General features: G+C 42.7%; 1 protein-coding gene across 6 annotated transcripts in view; it reads left to right on the forward strand.

Annotated features, from left to right (window-relative positions):
• Nucleotides 1-24,212, forward strand: part of dlgap1a (discs, large (Drosophila) homolog-associated protein 1a) — an 88,716-nt gene that overhangs the window by 33,785 nt on the left and 30,719 nt on the right. For 5 of the 6 annotated variants that reach the window (XM_028976745.1, XM_028976748.1, XM_028976750.1 and 2 more), the window contains one exon: nt 20,846-21,972. In XM_028976745.1, coding sequence (XP_028832578.1) covers nt 20,917-21,972 — 1,056 coding nt within the window. In that variant the 5' untranslated portion in view covers nt 20,846-20,916. The remainder of the gene's footprint in view (nt 1-20,845; nt 21,973-24,212) is intronic. The other variant, XM_028976749.1, reaches the window with a different exon arrangement.

A 24,212-nucleotide genomic window follows, 5' to 3' on the forward strand; every position in this document is an offset into this window, starting at 1 on the left:
CCTGAGAAATGTGCCCCTTACAACCCTTCCGTGGTGTAGCCACTTTCTGCAAAATGGCTCCATTCCTACATACGCGGCATTTATTCCATATTAAGACGTTACATAATTTGATCACATTAGCATGTTTTTTTGGCTGAAAGGATGCGTTGCCATTAGTCAGTGCCCAAAATAGCCAGTCATTCCCATGTCGTACTAAATGTGCTGGAATAGCAGGTGAGATTCATGGCGGAAGCGGCATTTTCTCCACCATTACTTCTGACCTACAAATATACACATGAGTCATGCCTTAACGCTCTCAAATCTTCGAAATCCATTTTCATGCTGAGCTGCTTACTTGTGCCACATAATGTGAGGAAAGGGAGCAACAACTGGTGTTTTAAAGAGATATTGCTATAAATGGAAGCCTCAGCATTCTTTCCATTTTGGAAATGTTTTTTTAATTGCTAGATGATTTCCCTCGAGATTCAACATTTTAACACCATATAAGATGAATATACAACATATAGAATATACCCATGATAAGTGAGTACGAGTTTTAGATGCATATACAATTCAGGATACATCAGTGGGGTCAGTGCGTGGCTTGCTCGATATTGGTCATCAGGATTTTCATAAATAAACCGCTTGGCAGTTATCTGTATCTGACTGCACTTTTTGAAGGTGTGTAGTTATTACTGTCACGTAGAACGTGAACTTTAATTATGTTTTATAAACTGTGGAGCTCGTGGTTGATAATTGACAGTTCTCATGCACCCTCATGCTGTAGGATGTGTTGGCAGATTCCTGATGGTTTTTGCCCAAAATTGCCAAAAACACAAAACGTTAATTACAATGACTTTTATACATACTTAAATGAGAATATAAGTATATATATATATGTATAAGAGCACAATAACCTGTTTCTTTGCTTTTTCATTGTCTCAGCCATACATGTTGAGCACACCGTGAGATGAAAGTAACATGCAATACACAACACAGCAGATACTTCAGCTAGGTTGGGATGATGGGATGGGGGAATGAATAACGTTTATTAGCCTTAGTTGCTGTGAAAGTGAAGTGATTGTCATTGTGATACACTGCAGCACAGCACACGGTGACACAACGAAATGTGTCCTCTGCTTTTAACCATCACCCTTGGTGAGCAGTGGGCAGCCATGACAGGCACCCACGGAGCAGTGTGTCGGGACGGTGCTTTGCTCTGCGGCACCGAAGTGGCACCTTGGCAGATCGGGATTCGAACCTGCAACATTATGATTACGAGGCCGCTTCCTTAACTGCTAGGCCACCGCTGCCCCTAAAAGGATATCTGTTATAGCTGGAACCATGTCCACTACCAAATCAAACATGCAGCTAGATTATCAGCACTTAAATTGAAGGATTCTGATTGGTCAACTAGTGAATCCTGAATTCCTGAACACATTCAGTGTGCATAACGTGAACAACAGTGTTTCCTGTCCGCAGGGAACGCGTGAAAATGTCTCATCAATGCACTGAGGTGGTTCACAAATAGTTCTGAAGAGAGTATTCCTGAAAATGTTGTCAGCGAAAGCTGCTGAATGAGCTGGTTTGTGTCCAGGTTTGTGGAGATGCTTTAGAAACTGGATCACCAGTCACGCCCAGTGCTGCTGTAATGGCGTTTGTTTTTCTTTCTTTTTCACTCTTTGAATAACAGCGTTTTAAGTCTAAAGCACTATTTATGCAAATCGCACAGATACACGTCCCTCCAAGTGATGCAGCGGCAGCAGGCAGGGGACATTAAGCAAAGGCATTTGCGTGCAGGGGGGGAAGAAAGTAGTGGAGCACATTAACGAAGCAGCTATCGCCTCAGGAAGAGTTTTCATGGGGAACCCAAGTGCTGATACAATGGGACCCATTTTCCAGCTGCGCTGGTTTTGTTGCAGAGGCATACGCATGGTTTTGTTAACTGTGTTGGTCAGCTTCCTTCCTGTTCATGGTTTAAGAATAAAAGAGAACTTTAATAAAGTTATTTTTGTGTAGGACTAGGGTGACTCGATGAACAGGAACTTGTGAGTTGTGGAAGTGCTGTGATCTTGACACATTTACACATAGAGAACCAGCACCCAAGCCCTCGTTCCTTGCACAGTCTGCTGTCATATCACACTATAATATAATAACTGAAAGAGAACTGAAATACTGATGTGTGACACTGAAACAGAATAATAAGGAGATAATAATAATTAAAATAGGATGTTTCAGGACCAGGATTAACTGCTCTAATCTGACATTTATGTTTGTTTAATTATACATTTATGACTACTTATATGCAATATTCAAATGATTGGATATACGAAATGTTTAATTTTCACGAGCAATTATCATAAAAAATTATATGGCATATAACATGAGGGTTTTCTGAGGGTGCCATTATTTGAAAATGCAGACTGTTCGTTTTTTTACTGTGCACATTATACAGTGTTTATTTTGTTTTTAAAGGTAAAAAATTCAAACTTTTTTACAGGTTAGTCCAATCTCAACCAAGTCAAAATAGTTCATATTTATATAGCATTGTAAATTCATAGTAAAATGTAGACATTGATAAAATGCTTATATATCACAATTTCCATTTTTGTGAATGGTTGTGGAAGGTGCTACTCTCAGAACTCATCATGTGTACAAATCCATTTCTGAGAAGTTCTAACATGGGAGCTTGCCTCATGCTCCACTTCGTAATTGTGTGAGTCCTGAAGGTGAGGAATCATGCTGGCTGTCAGATGGAGTGTAACAATACTCCAAATCCATGGTACTGTGCTTGAGTGACATGCCAGTTTACTCGTTTATAGTCTAGTTGCCCCTCTATATTTCAAACCAATCTTCAAGGCGGTTTTACTGAGAAGACTGAACAGAACAGGAGTCAGTAGATCTCTAAGACTAATTGACTAATTACTAATATGTGCCTTATTAACCTATTAACTAAGCACACTATTGATTGGAAATTGAGTTTAGTTGTATTGGTAAGGTCATGTGAGCAGACCGTGTCTGCTGGAATGGCTACATGAGATCGTGGATGTTTGAATCATCGTTTTGAGTATCATTGCAACCCTGTTGTCCGATTGTTAATGTTCCTTTATTTTATTCATTTTGTCTAATTTTGACCAACGGGACATTATTCATTATTCTGCTAGTTTTGCTACCACCACATTTTGATGTCTGGAGAAGAGCTTGAGAATGGAGCTGATGATGTGTGCGGCGACGCCCCCACATAAAGGCCCTGCACCCCCAACCACAAAGCTCCACTTTACAAATGATCTATTCTGCTTGGAGAGGGACTGGGTCTGAAGTCGATGGTTTACAGAGTCTATGAACAGATATTCTGCCCCCCCTACCTTTCACTCTTTCTCCCTCTCACACACACACAGGGTTTATCTGACTCTCTGATTTCTCCGGTGTCCTCTTTCCTGCTCAATCTTCTTATGGAATATATTGCCCCCCCCCCCCCCCCCCCCCCCCCCCCCCCCCCCCCCCCCCCCCCCCCCCCCGCTCTCACTCTCTTTTGCATTCTCTTCCTCTATCTCTCGCTCTCTCTCTCTCTCTCACCCACGCTTGGTGCAGCATGAGTTGAATCATGGGAGAGAGTGGGTGGGAATGTGAAGACACACATTCTGACGTATCCCGGGTGGACTGAGGGATGGGAGGATGCAGCCTTCGGCACATTTCTATGACTATTTCTTTCTGGGGTTTTTTTTCTTCTCATTCTCCCTCCTCTGCAGCGTTTTTCTAATTTTAATGAGTCTCTCTGGTGTATTAAGAATTAATGTAAGCTGCCTTTGTGACATCATCTTTTGACCCTCCTGTTCTTCATTGGATTTAGAAAACAAAATATGGTAGTCTGATCAGCTCATGACAAATTGATCATCTGTCTATACACAAATTTGCTAAGTAGTGAATTGCACGAAGTCATTTATTTTTTATTATTTGATTAACTTTGAACATTTTTGCCCCCCAAAAAGTATTGATTGAGATACTAGATGTCTGATTTCCATGAGCTAGCTGTTAGTCAACTACTGGTAATATCTGGACTATAATTATCATTCATTGTATTTCTTTATTATAATGTATTGTGTATAATATATATATATATATATATATATATACACACACACACACACACACACACACACACATACATACACACACACACACACGCACATACATTATTTTTATGTACAGTGTAATAATTAAGGTAGGTGGCACATTAGAGTAAAGGAGGAAAGAATGTGCAATTTAGTGCAGATCTGAGGCCTGTAGTTCAGTGTTTTGTTCATAAGTGCACATATTCCCATGAAGAACAGGTAAGGTATTTTATTTGAGTTTGCTGTCATGTGTGGTTAAAGAACGTGGTCCATGCAGTCCTGCTTTTTCAGTCCTGCTTTCTTTAATTGTCCTGCTAGATCAAGTCATGGCTACAGCTTACATCCTCTAGATGTCAATCAGGACTGTGGAGGTGGTGGTGGCTGTGTATCTGCTCACCCTCAAACACACACACACACACACACACACACACACAAAATGTTAGAATGACGGATGGAAAGAACAGCTCCCAGCTCAGATGAATGGCATTGCAGCAGAGGAGTGTGTCGGGTGGATGTCCTCCCTCATCTTGTCTAAGGTGATTTATGGAGTTGTCAGTGGATGAGGGCTACATTTTCCATGCAAATATCTGTTTATGCACATCTGCACTTGCACACACACACACACACACACACACACACACACACACACACACACACACACACACACACACAGGTATGATAATTGTACCAAGGTGTTTTGGTTGAAAAGTGCAATGTTTTTGCCATGTGGCAACTTTAGGTAGCATGCAATCGTCAGAAATATGTCTCAATAGGGCTGAGTCAACACGTCGACATCATCAGTTGCATTGACACAAAAAAATATGTTGCCGCAAACTATGCAGCCGATGCGCTTGGGCCCAAAACAATGATGCCACCGCCGGTGAGTAGCAGCAGCGCGAATGACTCCGAGTTACAACAGTGCAAGAAACACGTCCGTTTGTCAAAGATGTGGGAGTACTTCAGTGTAAAAGGAAGTTATTCCATGATTTGTACTTTATACTCTATGTTGGAGATAGGCTATAAGAGGATACCTATGAGGTGGGGCGGCTGGTTTTAGGAGAGCGGTATTCCCGTATCAGTTGTGTTCCCGTGAATAGTTGTGTCTGACGCGCATGATGTGACGAATGTTTCAGCAGCTCAAAAACCCGGGCAATGTTTCAACCTACTGTTGGATTAAGGTGTAATATATGTAATATATATATTGCCACCTTTCTTAAAATATTCACAAAAAATAGTGGCAAAATATTTTTGCCTAAATCATCTTTTCATGATGTTGGCCACCTGCAATAAAATCCCCAAAACCTTCAGTTGATCAGGTCATGATATGCAGTGAAATGCTTGTGCGACTGCTATTGACCTTAATATTACAAATCATTTGAAAATCGTTAGATGAATCGATGCATCCTAAAAATAACCACTAGATTATTTGTTTAAAAAAAGCCTAACAACAAAATACGTAAATGTCACCGACAACAGTTATTTTTTCTACCATTTGTCACTCATCTAACACACACACACACACACACACACACACACACACACACACACACACACACACACACACTGTTAAATACAGTTACATACAGTTGCAATCTGATTGACAATAGTGGCTTATCCAACGCTCGTGTGGGCCTTTTTCTTCAGGAGGAGGTGATGGGGATGTGTGTGTGCCTGTCCTACACAAGCATGTGGACTGGCTGTCTGTTGCCCAGATATCACAGTATAGTTCTATGGATCTGTTTCTTAAAAATGCCCTCCCACAATAATAGTTCAATTAGAACAATTATATATTGTAATGTCATTAATGTAAACAATATCAGTGATTGTGACATGATATCCTGAAGTGCAGATAGCCCCTGAATACATGATCAACAAAGGAGACCATGCTTGTGTGATTTCCACAATGAATTGGTGAAACTAGCCAACATTCCTTTTGTATTGTGAGTGAGTGACATTCAGGTGACCATGTCCTTTGCTCAGAGTAGACGATCTGCATGGAAGTGTTCCATATGTTGCTTTGATGCTGTGCTTATCATTTGCATTTTGCAGATTGCCTTGGCCTCAGGCAAACATTTGTCACAACATAATGCAGTATTCCAGTCTTACAGTACGGGGATGGTGAAGTGCTGTTAGGGGGGAGGGGGACCGTCATATATTAATTCAAGATGTTAATCATGGCTCTGCTGCATTGCCATTTCCTGGAGGGCTGTGTGTGTGTGTGTGTGTGTGTGTGTGTGTTTCACATAAAAGTAAATTGATTTGATGCACCTAACCGACTTGTTGGTGTGGTGTGGCCTAAGTCCTTTACAAATTTACCAATAACTCTGACCTTGGGTCTTGGGAATAACCAATAATCAGCTAGTATATTAACATATATGCAAGCTTCACGTCTGGCCTCTTCCTTGTGGCCCTTTAAAATAACTGCACATAAAATGACTGCAGGTTGGCATGGCAAGATGTCATGTTCAATCTTCATAGACATGCATGTCAGTATATGTGTGCTCATGAGTGCATTAATACTTAATTAAAACAGATAAATGTTGAATGTGCTACTGCGGGGCAAAAGGCCCTTCCCCCAGCTCCAGTGTTTTTTCTGCAGTGTTGGTCATGTGTCCACACTGGGCTACCAGCAGTTCAGGAAGTCGTTAAATAACCACCATGGTGAAGCCCTGTCACTCTCGCTGATATTGTTTGCTTTAAGACAGCTACTGTAATTAGAACCTGCAAATTTCTACCGCAAGTGTATGACCTGTTTAATATAAAGAACTACTAATTAAACATTCAAAATAGCACTCATGCCCTAGGACGTTCTCCCACTCAGCAGATGAGCGGGTGGACACGGGGGGGGGAAGGGGGGGGCGAAAAAGTTCTCAAAGAATCAATACAGATGAAGACACGTAGCCTTCCACGCACAGCGATTCGATCAGCGGATGCTGCCCCCGCGATGTGATTGTAATGAGGTCACTCATCCCGCTTCAGTTTCGTGAAATCCACCATCCAGCAGAGAAACTGTCCTGAGATGCTCTGGTGCACTGAAATGAGGCCAGCAGTATTTCTCACTTTGATGTACCTCGTATATGAGCTTGCTAATGAACGCTAGTGCACTGTGTAGGGTTTCATTCTAACAGCGCTTTTAAAAAAGGGAAAGAAAATTGGCATTGGGGGCACGTTCAGTGACATCGAATTAAGTACGTTTTCCGATGCACAAAAAGAAAGGAAGTTGTTCGCTTTCTTTCATTAGTGTCACATTGTTTTCATCTGATTTCAGGACAGAAGATGTGATATTAGATGTTAGTGGATGTGCCTCGTGTGCATAGTCTCATTCACACCTTACTGAGAACATCACCCGGGGAGGGAAAAACCACTCGAGAACTTTTTGTGCTGTTAATGCAAGTCACAGTCCCACCGTAATGACTTTATTTTTTCATGTAAACTCAATGTTGCATAAACTATTTCATAAGACTGGATTACGTTTGAAGAGATGCGGCGAGACTTCCGGTATACTGAGGGTTTTTCTGGTATAATAACTCGGTATGGCACTGCTGTGTGTGTGGGTGCACATTTGAACAGGCTGCAGTACGCTCTTCCTCTCATGTAGCGTTTCAGTCACAATGACGCGATTCTCCGGCGCTGCCCATGTATGTCATCGCAAGACATGCCCAAGCTGTTGCAGAAATGGAACATAAATGTTGTGTTGCAAGGCTGCCGCTATTTTTAATAAAGCCATCTGTTTCCATGGCGACGTTCCCCTCCCGCCTTCCCTCCCTCACTTTAGTGATTTTTGCGAGGTGAATGCATTATCTGCACGTCGGGCTTTTCCTCTCTTCCGTAGCGGAATGAACGGCGAGTGCGCTACTCCTCCTCCGCCTGCTTAGCTCGCGCGTGCATCAGTTGCACCGAGAGGGCCGCCTCTCTGTTCTGAATGCATCTGCGGGGGCGAGCGCACGTGAGGTCACGTCCCGGCTCCGGCCTATTCAAAAAATAAAACAGACACAAATGCATCGGGGAGCCGTGGAGTGTGAAAGGCCCAACTTAGCACTGCTTCAAATGGCGTTGCGGCCGGCCCGGAACCACCGCGCCGCATGCTGACATTTGGGGAGAGTGAATGTGTCACATTTTTAATGCATCAGACTGACCTGCAGCTCTGTTCCTGTAGTGTGGTTTTCAGCGGGGTAAGATGCATGCAGGTTTAACAGTGGCGTACCATACAGGAACAGCGCATTAATGTGTGCTGGTCACGGTTTGAGCCGCAAAATAATTTGCATATGAATTGAGACCAAAAATAAAACACACAGTGCGATGCATGTGAAGGTGTTTTTTTTTTTTTTAGGCTTTACATAAATCAATAAAACAAGAAATCATGATAATTATCTACTTAGTACTTATGTGTATATTGAAGAAAGCGAAACTAAATACCCTTTTTTGTTTTTATTTTTTATTTTTGAACATAATCTTTAGTGGATTTTTTTATGAATTGGAGGAGCCCAATGACTGACAGCTCTCATACAGGCTACATCGTTTTTCTAGATAAAACAATAACCCCTATGTAAAACATGGAACAAAAATTGATTGGCCAAACGTATATTCTAAAATTCCCTTATTCCACTGATTCATTAGTTAATTAATTCATTAGATTCAAAGTTGGAAGAGACCAAGAGCACATCTATTCAAATCAACTTTTTTCAAAGCAATTGAAGATATTGCTACCTTAACTTTTTAATTGTTCTTATTTGCATTTTTAGCCTTAGAATTACACTTTACTTGATATGCATGTAAGTGTTGCTACTTGTGTGTCACTCACTCACTCACTCACTGTCCATGACCATTGAATCCAGATCTGGGTCAGGCTACCAGAAGCCATACTGGGACATTGGGCACGTCATGACCCAGCTGGACCCCAACTTTACCTTTAAAGGTGGATAGGCTGGAAAACACAAAGAATTTCAAGCATAGCAGCAGCAGTATAATTATTCAAGCCAGACATTGTGTGGCTTGAGCTTAATTATAAAGAGCCACAGGACTGTGGAATACAATAGGCTGTGTAACGCACAGTAATGGCAGAGCCGCATGCTTTTAGGAGGCATTTAAAACCGTAATCACGTTCCACCTTCCCCTTAAACCACAGCAGCCTGTTTGATTGTGTGGCTTCACCAGATTCCCCCAGGGAAGAACCAACCAAAGCCTCTTAGTCAGTGCATGCAATGCCAGAAATCTATGACGTCCAAGCAGAAAGGCAGCCATTTACTTGGCCCTACTGGTTTATTTAGGCAGCTTAACAACAAAGAGGATGAGTCTTCATAAATGCCCAATGTACCCCCATTACACACGTGTGGTACTCACCAGCAACCAGATTCTGACTTCTGTAGCCCCTTTTCATGGCTTTCACAGTCCTCATGTGCATCTGGATAACCTAAACTCTCTCCAAAACTCTCTCTTTTCATATGATTATACCCTTTTTTATAACCTCATTTATGCTTAAAGCAGCTTACAATTTTGGGTCATCTGGTTCATAAACAAGTTTGTTACCCACTAGACTAATGCCATGCATTTTTAAAATTTTATGTTTCGGTCTTTTTCACCTCTGCCAAATGAAAATATGTATTGTTTTAATTAAATGTGACAATCTGCCATAATCATTCAACTGCGTGCAAGATTCTGTATCCGCAGACTTCATCTGTAGACCAGTTATTTGAGCACAGTGATAAAGTGCTAATTAAGCCATTGTATCATATTGAATATTAATTGCGGGATTCATTAACTTCAGCTTGAGGTCAATTGTTTGAACTGACAAAGCTTGTAAACCTTGACGATGGATAATTTGTGACACAGTGACACCGGCTGTTGCGCCCATGACCCTACTTTTACATGGTGCATCAGTCAAACCCTCCAATTAGTGAAAGTGAAGTGATTGTCACACGTGATACACAGCAGCACAGCACACAGTGCACACAGTGAAATTTGTCCTCTGCATTTAACCCATCACCCTGAGTGAGCAGTGGGCAGCCATAACAGGCGCCCGGGGAGCAGTGTGTGGGCACGGTGCTTTGCTCAGTGGCCACTGTCCTTTACTCTCCTCTTCATCCACTGTTGAAAAATTGAATATGCTTGGGAGACATTGGATGTTTCTGTTTTGCGTGTTTTATGGGAAGTTTGTCATTTTAATATCTGGCACATCAACACGTGGGTTTTGCCTATTTTGTCATATTGGTTCCTATATCTGTAGTGAGACATACAACAGACACACACACGCTCCTGAACTGCTTTGGGAGCCAAACCCAAGCCCAAATGACCTTTTTTTTTTTTTACCTGTGTAAGAATGACATCCATTTCAGAGGTGACGGGGACGAGCCATTATTGACAATTCCCACAACACCCACACTCTGTTCCATTTCTGTTTTTTCTGCTCTCGACACCTTATACCTCCCAATACCCGTTGTGCACAGTGGCATCAGCGGACATCACAAACATGACCTCTGTAGACTAGCGTGAACTTCTCAAGACCCCATTCACTAACAAACAAATCCCGACGGACAAACTAGCAAACACTTTGTCACAGCTTACTGTTCTTTCCTCAAACATAATAATATTATGCCTACGTTGGTATAGAAATGATTTAATGTAATTACAATAAATCGTTAAGATATGTCGGGTGGTAGTAGCCTAGTGGGTAACACACTCGCCTATGAACCAGAAGACCCGGGTTCAAATCCCACTTACTACCATTGTGTCCCTGAGCAAGACACTTAACCCTAAATTGCTCCAGGGGGGGGGACTGTCCCTGTAACTACTGATTGTAAGTCGCTCTGGATAAGGGCGTCTGATAAATGCTGTAAATGTAAATGTCTCATATTTAGCATATGTTTCATCAATCTGACTACGCCCACCATATTTTCTGGTGAGGCGACTCCAGCCCGCTTGACCTCAGTCTGTGCTTTTTGGGCTTAGCCAAGCATCTCTACTTTGTGGGTGTGTTTTGATATTCAGCTCCAAATAAAGCATCTGAGAATCATCAGTATCAAAGCAAATGTCACCGTGGTGCCCACAGAGACACTGAGCCATGGCGCCTAAAACAAGTGCAGCATAACTTGCAACTAACAATATTAACAACAAGCTGTCATAAATAGACACAAGGTAGAAATAAGTTACCAAAAAATACAAGTAGCTTGGACCTTTAGACCCTTATCTGCAGCACATAATAAATAAAAACCACCTTGGTAAGTAGAGACTCAAAGCTAAATAACGCTAGACAGGACCATTTAGCTTGCTAGCTAACGAGGAAGGATCGCGCAGATGCATCTGAATGTGATTACTGTCCCCCGTTGTCTTATTTATTCGTCTTTGATAGATGACTGGGCCACAAAGCAAATAAAAGCGCGCTGAGGGTAGCCCAGCAGCTCTCTGGAGCAATTCACAGCAGAGACGCCTGTCCTGCAGTCTTATGAATTGACGTAATATTGTTCCACTTAGCACCCATTTGCACCTATTTATGTGCAATATTACACACTTTTTTAAAAATGGTCTTGTACGATAGTATACATATAAATCACTTCTATTATACTACCAGATGGATAAAATAAGGATAATATTACAAAATAAGACTTTAAATGAACCTTTAAAGGGTATCAGTTCAGGTAAAACAAACAAGCACTGTTGATAATTTAGGGCTGGTTGATATGCCAAAAAAAAAAATGCTCACGATATACTTTCCCATATCAAATGATCAGATTTTTTCGATCGATTTTTATCACAATTGTCCTGACATTCCCATACTGAAACCAAAGACCAAAAAAAAAAAAACAGTTTATTAACATATAAAACCAAAACTATTGCTATCCTCCTCGGCTCCATTTTCAGCGATTTAGCTGTACGCAGTGAGAACCACGTGGTTCCATATTCCAGCACCTCGGCGTCCCAGACATCCCAACCTGCTAAAACTTGCAATACCTGAGGTTCTGAGGTGAAATGTGTTTTATATTTAGTTTTTTTTTTTTTTAAGCGCTCTCTCTCTTCCATGATGCCCCACTGAACCGATAACAGTTATCATTTATCACAGCTTTACTCCTGGATAAATAAAATAAAAGCCCAGCTGCACTGAAATCCGATTTTTCTACGTGCACATGCAGTATTTTGTGTACACATGTACACGCATTCATTCTCTGTCTCTCATTCAGTCCCGTGCATGATGTACACGATACAGTCTGCATTCTCTTCTCTGAGGCAAAAGATATCTGATCGTGAAAAATGCCCGAAGCTTATCACCAAGATCGAGCTGAATTTGAGCGTGACCATCGATCAAGGTCATGTAATCGCCCGGCCCTGGGATGAATGTCCATTTACACAGGAACGCCATCACGATGAGCAGTGCTAAAAATTGTACTGCAGCCAAACAGCCGGGGGCACTAGACCCATGACTGACCCTTAACAAAACAAAAGCCACACACTGCATCTAAAAGCCAGTAGAATACTGGCCACATATTGTTCAAACATTGCCTATTACGTTTGCGAATGTGAACCCATTTGAACCCAACAGACATTAGTCTGTTCAAGTCTGTAAACCCCACAAACAAGTCTGTAAACCCCACAAAGCACTGGTTTAAACCGAAACCCTGCCTGTTAGCGAAGTTATGCACTGGCAAGAACGTATGTGTCATCTGATAAGCATAGTCACACCTCCTGTCCCACTCAAGTGCAACTTGTTCTCTGTGATGCTAGCAGCCTGGCTGATGTTTTTGACACTACTGTGTTAATTTGCACAAAATGGCGAGAACATTCTCTCAGCTGGTTTCTTTTTATTATTTTTTCTTTTTAAATCTTCATCCTTGCTCTCTTAGTGTTCATTCCCTTGTCTGCCTCAGTCTTGTACTATTGCTGTGTATAAGCTTTGCCATTATCCAGTACTAGGATTTATAGAAACCTAAATATGGTACTGTTGGACTTGTGGCTGATGGTCCTTCAGAACCAGCACCTGGATTGGGAAATTCTGGTCTAGAGTTCTGTTCTCATTTTTGTTTCTTTTGTCTGACTATCTTTGTTCCATCAGCCATCTTCTGCCTCTGTAAAGTGACCCTTTTTCCCTCTGAGACCAATTACTCACTTAGCCGCTCTCATTATGTAGTCATGAAACATCTCATCATGGCTTATGAAACAGACAGAGGGATGGTTTTTATAGGCGGCAGCTGCAATTAAACTCAGGTTGTTTTGTCTCCAATGAATTGGAGTGTCTTGTGTTTCCTTTCACATCCTGCAGTTCAGAACCACTTCCTGCATATTGATAACCAGAGAATCTCTTAAAATAATAGTGATGACTCATGTGATGTAAAAGAATCAAAAGAGCTGCAGAGAAAGCCAGAGGAATTCTTTACTGGTGGAAATCCAAAGAGGCATTTGAAGCAGAGGGGGGCGTATATGCAGGTAAACACGCTGTGTCACGCTGTGTTGGACATGGTGAGGAAGATGTCACGAGACAGGGGTTTATTGCATGGTGAACAGGACAGGGGAGACATCAAGGAACAACGACCTGATGGCGAACAGACACAAACAGGGCAGCTTTATACAGGCAGACACAAGTGAAACAGTCAGGAAACATAATAACACAGGATGAACATGAAACTCCGGTCCGAACCCTGGACCTGGAGTTGCCCCTTCCGGACCAGATCCTGACAACAGGTAATAGCAGGAAAGCAAAAAACTGGACCTGATTGAAGACCTGTCCTTTGAATTCAGGGAGAAGATGTACTTGTTTCAAATGGACATCTGTTTCAAATGGACATCTTTGGATTTCCACCAGTAAAGAATTCCTCTGGCTTTCTCTGCAGCTCTTTTGATTCTTTTACATCACATGAGTCATCATTATTATTTTAAGAGATTCTCTGGGGTGTTGGTAGCCTAGTGGGTAACACACTCGCCTATGAACCAGAAGACCCAGGTTCAAATCCCACTAACTTCCAACTGTGTCCCTGAGCAAGACACTTAACCCTAAGTTGCTCCAGGGGGGGACTGTCCCTGTAACTACTGATTGTAAGTCGCTCTGGATAAGGGCGTCTGATAAATGCTGTAAATGTAAAAGTACTTGTGTAATAATGGAGGCTGTCCAATCACCCTGTACATGTCTTGTTATGGAAATATGGATTTGTTCAGTGTTTAGGAGTTGGTACTATACCAATAATTTTTTAACCCCAGTGGCCATTCCTATTTTGTTAGCAGCATACAGCTTTGCCTGTAGTCCTCATCATCATCCGTAACCTGCTCTGTAATTACAGTGAAACGCTGTTTAGAAATACTACTAACCTCTTCAATCCTGTCCGCCCTGTCCAGTCTTTGCGCTGTGTCAGTAATGGATGTCACCTCACCCTTTTGGGGCTACTTGAGTGTTGAGTGGATAAAGACTAGCCTAATATGGCCAATCATGTCAGGTGATCTGTCAGCATTAGGCAAGCAGGATGCCTAGTGTTCATTACAACAGCACACAAAACGTTTAAAAAGCAATCAAAGCAGAGAGCTCCCCCTCCATTCTGACAGGTCTAATGATTTATTTGTTTTTAGTGAAAACCACTGCTGCTTTAAGACGCGATGCCACTTTCTGCTCATTAAGAGGCTGTCAGTGTACTCACAGGCTGTCGAATTTCACTTTAATAATAGTACTAATAAAATGCTACAATAACTCACTCACTCACTATCCATAATCACTTAAGCCATGTCAGGGTTGTGGGTGCTGGAGCTCAGCCCGGAACGCTGGGTGAAGGGCAGGGCGCCAAGCCACAACAGGGCACACACACTCACACACCATTGACTCACACACTCAGACCCATGGCCTATGGTGTCTGCATAAACACGATCTGAGACCATCTTACTTGAAATTGTCCACATTTTAAATACTTTGAGCTTTATAACGATACCACACAGCAGACTGCTCTCTGATAAATAGCAGATGGTATGACGGAAGCAAACGAGTCAGGTTAAGAGCCTGTCTCGGAAACCGTGTCCCCTCAGTCAATTGGAAGTGGTTGGTTTCCAAGTGTGCGTACATGTGTGTGTGTGTCCTTGTTTTACACTCCACCTGCCTCCAGGAACCATGATGGTCATGTGTGTGTGTGAGTGAAGTGGAATGATGCAGGTTAATGTTAAAAAGCCTCTGTACAGCCTTCTAGTTCTCATTAAAAATAACCTCAGTGTTCTAAAAGCCATTTACTGTGTTTCAAAGCGTGCTATGTTAGGTCCTTAAAATTGCAGAAATTGAGCATGTTAAGTGCTTAAATCTGAAGTTGAGGAATGTGTGGGAACCCTGTTATTCTAACCTTATCTGCTCTCAATTCATATAATTTGGTGAAATTTGTTAATCTCTTTTCTTTGTTACCCCTTCTTTCCATTTTAAGAAGATAGTTTGAGGAATTAAGGACAAAGAGTAAAAAAACTGTATTAATAAATTAATGAACATTAATTAATGAGCATTAATTACAGCTTGAATGCATGAAATTTGCTAAATAACCTAGTTTTATATGTAAGGGATATACATTTTATATTCCTATAGCAAATGTATATGTTAATTGAAGAAAATACTTTGTGTAAACTTTTATTTTCATTTTCAGTGTACAGGATGAGACTGGTCTGACCCAACTTAAGCAAATAATTTAAACGAAACTGTAATTTTCATCATGATTTTTCTATCACAGTTCTACTGTACCAGCTATACTACTACTTAATTTACTAATATTCACACTAATTAACTATTCGTGTGGCTTAACAACACACGAATTTCATTTTATTTTCCTAAATATGTATTAGGCTTTACCTCATTTTAGTCAGGTAATACAAATGAGGTAAAAAAAAAAAAAAAAGAACAAAATTGAATTGAAAAAATAATAATGACACCCTGTGGACCACAAACTCTTTTATGAGCTATATTTTTATTATGGTTAAGCTTCCTGCCATCTTCTCAGTCAACAAAACACTTTCGAATGGTATATAGTAACATACAGTCAACCTCTTCTGTTTACTCACAAAACAATTCTTAGAGAAAAGTACTAATTTCAGAGAAAAGGAGTCTTTGGCTAGTTTGCCAGCAGACTGATCTTAAGTGTTAACACTTTTGGTGGGAGGCTTTTGCCTTGCAGACCCAGCATGACCATTTTGGATAGTCCCAAATGTGAATAGGGGACATTTTGTGTTCCAACCTCTATTCTCTTGACCCAAAGAGTTTTCAAGCACTTTGGGAGTGTTACAGAGCCTGTAATTTACAGTCAGGCTGAGTGGCTTCACGTTCGTCCCATCCCACCCCACCCCTCTCAGTGCGGGTCTTGTTAGGTGTCGGTCAGCCTGAAATTGCCAGGGAGAGGCTCCACGCCTGGATGCGGGACTGAGTCACACATTCCCTCTGCTGTAAGTGAACATGAACAGCTCCCTCCAGTGCCCTAGTACCGCCTCCACCTCTCTGTGTGGCGTGTGAAGATATGAGGTTTGTAACCGTGTTACGTAGTTCCGTGAGTCATTATGCGCTCAGATTTGCATTAACTATCTCATCTCATGATCCCTGTCAGCAGCGTTATTAGGACTGAATGTTCCCAGTGGTGTAAAATACGGTTTTCACGGATACACCGGGTCCCTAGCCATGTCTGTGTGAAATTGCTCATATCGAAAATAGATCTTCCTCCCTGTATGTGCATGTCTGTGTTTGTGTGTGGGTGTGAGTGTACTCACTGTGCGTTTGTGATCAGAGCTGTGACATCCTGAGCTGTCAAAGCCACCTCTACCATTACCCTGTCAGAGCAGCCAATAATAGCCTCTGTAATTAATAGGGTCCGCGACTCCCTCCGACTCCCCCCTCCCATTGAGCTCCTTTCCTGAGTGGTGAGAATGTTCTTTATCAGCGACACTGCAGATTCTGCCGTAAGAGCCAAAGGAGCTCCGGCCATCTGCGGTTCCTCTGCTCGTGCTATGCTCTGAGATGAATGGGGGTGGATTGTAGCTTTAGTTTAGAGGCCAGACCAAGGGAATCTGCTTCCTGCAAAGTGTGGGTTTCCGCTGCAGAAACCTTTCAGAACTTTATCACTTTCCATTATGCTCAATGTATTCTGCAACCTCATCATTTGTTTTAGCAGAGCTCCACGTGTGCATTCATAAAGCGTGACACTGGAAGCAAACACCCCACAGGTTGAGTAAAATGAGAAGTGATCTGAAATCATGTGGGAGCTGGTTATAATAATCAACACTGACATTTCACTCCAGGACCGACGCTTTAATCAAAAGGATCGCAGATCGAGTAATAATCACAGCGGCCAGATTAATGACAGCGCCCAGATGCTCAGAACGTCCAACCGGCAAACATACAGAATGCTGTAAAAAAGACGCAAGCTCTGTATTTAAACACTCATCTGACGAAAGAGGCATGGCACAATAGAGGTTACAAGATTGAACAGTTTCTAATTTATTAACACTGGTATGTTACTAATGCGGTTACGTAGATATTGTATGTAGAAATGGTACCAACATTGCAGAAAACCCAAAATAAAAGAAATGAGAATGGGATAAAGGAGGAGAGAGAAAGCCAGGAACCAAGCTGCAGAGCGAAAGCAGGACTCAGAAACTGTGAGGAGAAACCCCTAGCTCATTTGACTCCCAAAAAGTTCCCACAGACCCTTGATGTCTCTGTCCCTTGATGTCTCTGCCTTGTCTTTCTCGTCATGACACTTCAAGCCATTTGCTGGCTTTTGACACCTTCACAAAAGACAAAAGCACAAAATGCCATGGACCTGGAATTTCCCATCTTGCAACTCTCTAAGATGAAGCCTCAATCATCTCAGACACCCATCTTCTTGCTTGTAGGGCCTATCAGAGCGATGGAGGAAGATGTTGCAAATCCTCCTTCAGAAAACAGTTACCTTTTAAAGAAACAATAAAAAATTGTGTAAAGAAGGTGACAGCAACTCATGCAGTCACTGAACAGCAGCACCTCTGGCTTCTGGAAGATGTGTGGCACAGATGGTGACAGGCTGCAGAGGCAGGGTGTGCCGTACAACATGCAATCGGCATTTCACAGCCGCAATTCAAAAAGCAAAGCTGTCTCTCTCTCTGGTAAACTAGTGAATCTGACATTCCTGAACACATCTAATACATGGAATAAAAAAATACAATTCCAAATCATCCCCCATTGTGTTTAAATGTTAAAATTGAGTGCAGTCTGTGACTAATGCTAAACTCTGGATGTACTAATAATGCCTTATTTCAAGTTATTTCATGGACTGTAGACTTCTAGATTTTTATCCTAGTTTTATTAGCATTTCATTTCTTAATTTGTCCATCAAGAGATGCTAGGACAGTGTGAAATATAAATACAAATACTATAAATTATATAGTTTTTATAGTTTTTATGTGATTCAAGACCCAAGTTTGCTACTCCATGTTGTCATGGTTACACATTGTTTTGCTGCCTTATGGTCTGCACATTCATTCAGAATGTTGGCTGGTGCCAACTGTGGGTTATTTGCTTTAACTTATTATAGGGTTTAACCATACCATAGGGTTAGGTTGTTTGTTTCCAAGTATCAGAATGGCACAGACCATGGTGTAAATTCACAGCCCAATACAGTGAAATAAAACCGGAAAATGAGCACGTACTGGGAATGCTGGGAACGCTGCCTCTGGGGAGATGGAGGGGAGATGTGAGAGGCACTGCTGTCAGTTTACTTTCAGACTGACCTGGGCAGGAGGTCAGTGCTCTGCCTTCATCTATTTGTTTGATAAGTACAAACTCCTCAGGGAGGAGAGTGGACCATGAGGGGATTTCACTGTAAATCAGGGATGCTTCAGGCTGATTTACAGTGAAATGCTGTATGTATGTCACATGGCTGAGATTTACTGATAAAGATGTTTTCTGTGATAGATGTCTTCAGAGGGAGCCTCTAAAAGAACAAAATCTGCTGGGTAAACTTGTAATTCATCAGAAGCTCTGGCTAAGGGTCCAGAAGCATCAGTGTGTTCACTTCAGTTTATGAAGAAATCCTTTGCATGCAGTCAACTTTGTATGGGGTTAGTGCTGGAAACAGAGATGAAACATCCTGGCAGAGTGTGGCCCATGCTATGCCAGGCTGCCCTTTATTACAGTGAGAGAGGGGTGACCTTTCACTGGACATTTGTAATGTCCACATTCATTTGATTTGAAATGATTGCTATGATCTGTCACTGAAATAGTGAGAAGGCACAAGGAAAACAATCACAAGGCGGTTATTAATATGTAACCCTCATGTTGTGACACCAAGGTCAATGTCATTAAACACATCATTTCTCTGACAGGCAGCCTGAGACACATGGTCACAAGATGCATTGTTGGGAAGAATGTGATTACAATTACAAGTTTACATATTTAAAAGGTAAAATGATCTAGTATTTGCATATAAAAAAATAATATTTCAACTTATTTAAGGTTTTTGCAGGTGGGGATGTCTGGGCTAATGTGGCACTGGAATAAGAAATACTTTGGTTTTAGTCTGGCAATATCAGAAATAATTGTAAATCTAATCATTTAATATCAGAAGGTTTATTGTGATCAGTGTTTTTGGCCATATTGCCCAGCTATACTTCAGGACATATAACTATCAAGCAGTTGGCTCTTTTTATACCTTTTAATAAATCAGGATGATGCCTGACCCAACAATAGCAAACAAGACTGATGTTTAGAACCATGCCTGGTCAAAGAAAATAAATAAATTAAAAAAGAAAATGGTCAATATTAATGAGTTCTGGACCAACTTTTGTTTTCTCTGTAAGGAATTGTCTGGATCATATATCTTGGATATATATCAGAGGGGTGAAATTGTTTCTGTGATCCAGCATTTTTTTTTTATGAACCACAATTGACTTTTTCCTTTGTTGGCTTTTTTATTAGACGTTCCTTTAGGTTTTTATTGATCCCAGAATTGTTGTCCAGGTTCTGATGTAGTTTATTATCTTTTGTAACTCTCACACAACTTGTTTATTTATAACAGAGTGCCACAGTGTGCAATAAACCCAGATTATGGAAATTGTGCAGGTCTCTCTGCTGCGATGCCTTTCTGAAGAAATTGTTGTCAGTTGCTGATGCTTTCCAGCTGATGAGGTCAAATGTATTTCCATAAAACTGAGCAATCAGCTGGAGTTACGGTGGAACTGAATGGGAATTTGACAGCCGGTTGAAATGTGCTTTGTTTAAATCAAAACCAGCAACTGTAAAATGTTCATTTCCAAAAAGAAAAGGTATCATACAATTATCCAATCAATATATGTAATTTTATGCATATTACAATAAGCACATAACTGTAATAGCAAAAGTTGATATATTCAAGTAATTTTAAGTTACTGTTCAGGCTGTACACGCTGATAAAATTGTAATGATTGTAATATTTGGTTACTGTGCAATATAGTAGAGCAATGGGCATAATTAATTATAATGAATTTCATGGTGTCTTATAATAAAGCAAGGCACATAATCTGTTAAATATGTTTATAGGGCATTAATTATGATGCGACATATAGGAACTTCATTCTTGGATTGCCCTGCCCAGCCAACAGAATCAAGCATGGTCCAACTGACAGCACTGAGCCCAACCTTAACTAACACATGAATGTCTTATGAGTAGCAAATCCCATCCTTGATGTGAAGTAGTGTCCATGTAGAGCACAGTCTCCCCAACTCGCTCGTCTCTATTTTTCATTTCCCTTTTATTATCTGCATGTTAAGATCCTTCTTTCACTTTCTCTCATTTTCTCTCTTTCTCTCTCTCTAGTGGCTACCCGAGCTCCGCTGTAAACACCGCTGTTCGATGCCCGTGGCCTGCATTCGCGTCTGGCCGCCGTCATGAAAGGGCTATCAGGCAGCCGCAGCCACCACCACGTGGTCGCCTGCGACCCCTCCTATGACCCCATGGGGTACCATGCGGACCGCAAGCCGTACCTCATCAGCCAAATTGACGCCCCGCACCCAGCCGACCACCCCTACTACGCCCAGCGGAGTGCCGCTTCCTCCCCCTACCAGCCTGACTGCGTGGTGCCTTATGGGACCTTCCCACGCCGCCACTACAACTCCCACCATGAGCTGAAGGACGAGTGTGCGCTGGTCCCCTACACCGGTCCTGGGGGCTCGGCCTCAGCTGTTAACAAGGGCAACCGTCTGCCGGTCAATCTGCTGGACCAGTTTGAGCGGCAGCTGCCCACCGCCGTGACGGGGCGGGATGGTTACCACACGCTGCAGTACAAGCGGACGGCGGCCATGGAGCAGCGCAGCGACAGCCCTGGACGCATCCGGCACCTGGTGCACTCTGTCCAGAAGCTCTTCACCAAGTCGCACTCGCTGGAGGGCCCCCATCATGGCCACCACCACCACCACCACTCTAAGGGCAGCGTCAATGGCGGGAGCAGCAGCAAGGCCAGCCCGGACGCCGAGACGCCCACGTTGCGGCAGCGCAAGCGCAGCAAGAGCCGGGAGCGCTGCAAGTCGGCCGAACCCAAGAACCGAGCGCCGGTGCCAGCCTCCGGCTACTGGAGCTCCGACGACAACCTGGAGCGCGACATGTGCCTATATCGCAGCCCCGCCATGGCCGGGGTGATGACCATGGGCCGCCACCCGGACAAATCGCAGTCGCAGTACTTCATGGAGGCGTATAACACCATTAGCGAGCACACCCTCAAGACCTCGCGCAGCAACAACGACGTGGCCAATTGTACGAGCTGCGTAAGCGGGCCGCTGACCGTGGAGGCGGCCGGCCAGCAGCTGATGAAGAAGAGCTCGTGGTCGTCCTCTCTCACGGTGAGCAGAGCCCGTGAAGTCTACCAGAAGGCCTCGGTGTTAAATGTAGATAAGACGCTAGTGAAAGCTGAGGTTTGTCAACAGGAGCGCTCGTGCCAGTTCTTGCAGGTACGCCAACTCTCCTCTCATCCCCTCAACCCCCATGCTCACCGCCCTCCCACCCACCACCACCACCTCCTCCTCCTCCTCCCCACTCTTCCTTCCTTTGGAGCGACCCTCCAGCTTTTCAGTTTGACTTTCCGCCCAAGAGAAGTAAGTGCAAGCCACTAGTCGCCTTACTTTCTGAGTTAGCAAGCATTCGGTTTTTCCTTTCAGGCACTCTTTTTTTTTTTTTTTTTTTATTATTATTATTATTTTGGTTCCTTGGCCTCCAAGTGAATTCCTCAGTTGTTTCTCTTCGATCCTTGAGTTATTTCATCCTTTATCCCAATCTGACTCCTCCCAGTTGTTATTTGTTGTGATTGTGCCTTGATATGTACTGTAATGCAATGCATTGTGGGTGATACATTATAGAAGATGCCGTGGTGACGCCGGCTCTCGTCGGAATGCCTGGGAGGCCGCGTTATGTAACATATGTCCTCGGAGTAGCCGTGACTGTGCGCTGCAGCACTGAGCAGGACTTTATCGTCCGAGGCTGTTCATCCAGCATCGCCGAAGAAGCACCGGGCAAAATTAGAACGGAAGCACAGACGAGGGATGAGGGGGGGGAAAAAAGGCCGGTGTTGATCAGAGCAGCGTGGCACCGCAAGCCCGTTACGTACGCAGTATGACACACGAGCACCTAGTGACTTGCGCTGGTTAGATAAGAATTAGCCTGTCCCTGGTGATTCAGTGGGCGCACGTGGCCAGACACATACTAATTCCGGGGCTAAACCGGTCTATTGCTCTAAATTGGTCTGCATGAGTCACATGTTCTCTTTGAAACTCAAAAAAAAAAAAAAAAAAAGTAATTGGCTTGGTCTTTATTCCCACGCCGTAAATCTGATTCCCTGTTGCCATAGCGACGGCAAGTGACAGACACTGGTGTTGCAGTTGCCGCATTCTCGCGTTATGGTCATGTCGACCATCAGGGTCATGCCACTTTGCAGTCAGCCCTGTTACCCGCCGGTCTGAGATACAGGAGACGTGTCATAGTTCCGTTTTGGTTATGGGATGCATTTCTGTGGAGCGAATCCACAGCATGTGCACACACCCCAGTGTAGAGCTCGACACAATAAGGTTGGAGGCAGTGGAGGTTTTAAAAGCCTCCCCAGCCATCCGGAACAGATGAGGGCGCTTACAGCAATGCTGTCAAAACGCTTCACTCCTCCTCCGCAGAAAAAAAACGGAAAAAAAAAACAAGACGTTCAGCCAGTCCTCTCTCAAACACGCGGCAATAAAAGTAGAGCCTCTTTCTGGCGGAGTCATCCGAAACAATTGGGGTGCGTGCGCCCCAGGCAGCTCTGTCTGTGTCGAGTGAGAGCAGATCGCATTTCTCTGGGCCATTAGAGCAGCGGCTTCAGCGTTAGCGCAGTTCCAGAGACAGACTGCAGGTATTAGCACGCTCAGGGGGCACCGCGTGCGCGCCATGCCTCCACTGTCTACCCGTTTCCACAGTAACCCTGACTCTCCATAGCGATTCCAGGCTCCGTCGTGTACTTAGTATGAAGGTGATACATGATAAATAACGACCGTTTCTGAATGATTATCGATTGCTGATTATGGCTTTTATCATTTTATGAGGTCAGGTGTCCTCAGGATTTACATGAACAGATGAAACAAGAACAGTTTGGTAGTTATCTGTATCTTTGTGAAGTGTTAGTGTGTAATTATTTCTGTCACCCACAGCACAATTTTTCATCATGTTTCTTTAAACAGTGTTTAAAATGTTAGGAAGCCGATGATTGATCTACACTATTTCCTTATTCTGGATAAATGAAACCCCTGAGAGTCAAATGCAAATTCTTGTTTTATCAACTTGGACTTTACACAAGCCCCATGCTTACACTGGAAAATACAACCCATAGACTTCTAAACGAAGCCATTTGCCAGTGAGTCAATTCATCAAAGTTTTTTTTAACATTTATACACACATATATGCACAATATATCAGTGACCGGATCATTATTGGCTGATTTTGGATAAAAACTACACATAAAATAATGGTAATTATGATCTAACACAATTTGTGTATCACAGTATTAATCTCTTGAGCACACGTCTAAGACCTTCATTAAACTGGAGCCTAATCCTCGTTATAAACGTCATAAATAAAGTCCCTGTTTGTGTAATGGCCAGGTTATTCTGACTTACAGTCTCTCTAAGACACCTAACCTGCAGCAGATCAGGCCAAAACCTCTCCACTGGCA

Source organism: Denticeps clupeoides, chromosome 4 (genome assembly GCF_900700375.1).
Source record: "Denticeps clupeoides chromosome 4, fDenClu1.1, whole genome shotgun sequence".
NCBI classification, from domain to species: Eukaryota; Metazoa; Chordata; class Actinopteri; order Clupeiformes; family Denticipitidae; genus Denticeps; species Denticeps clupeoides.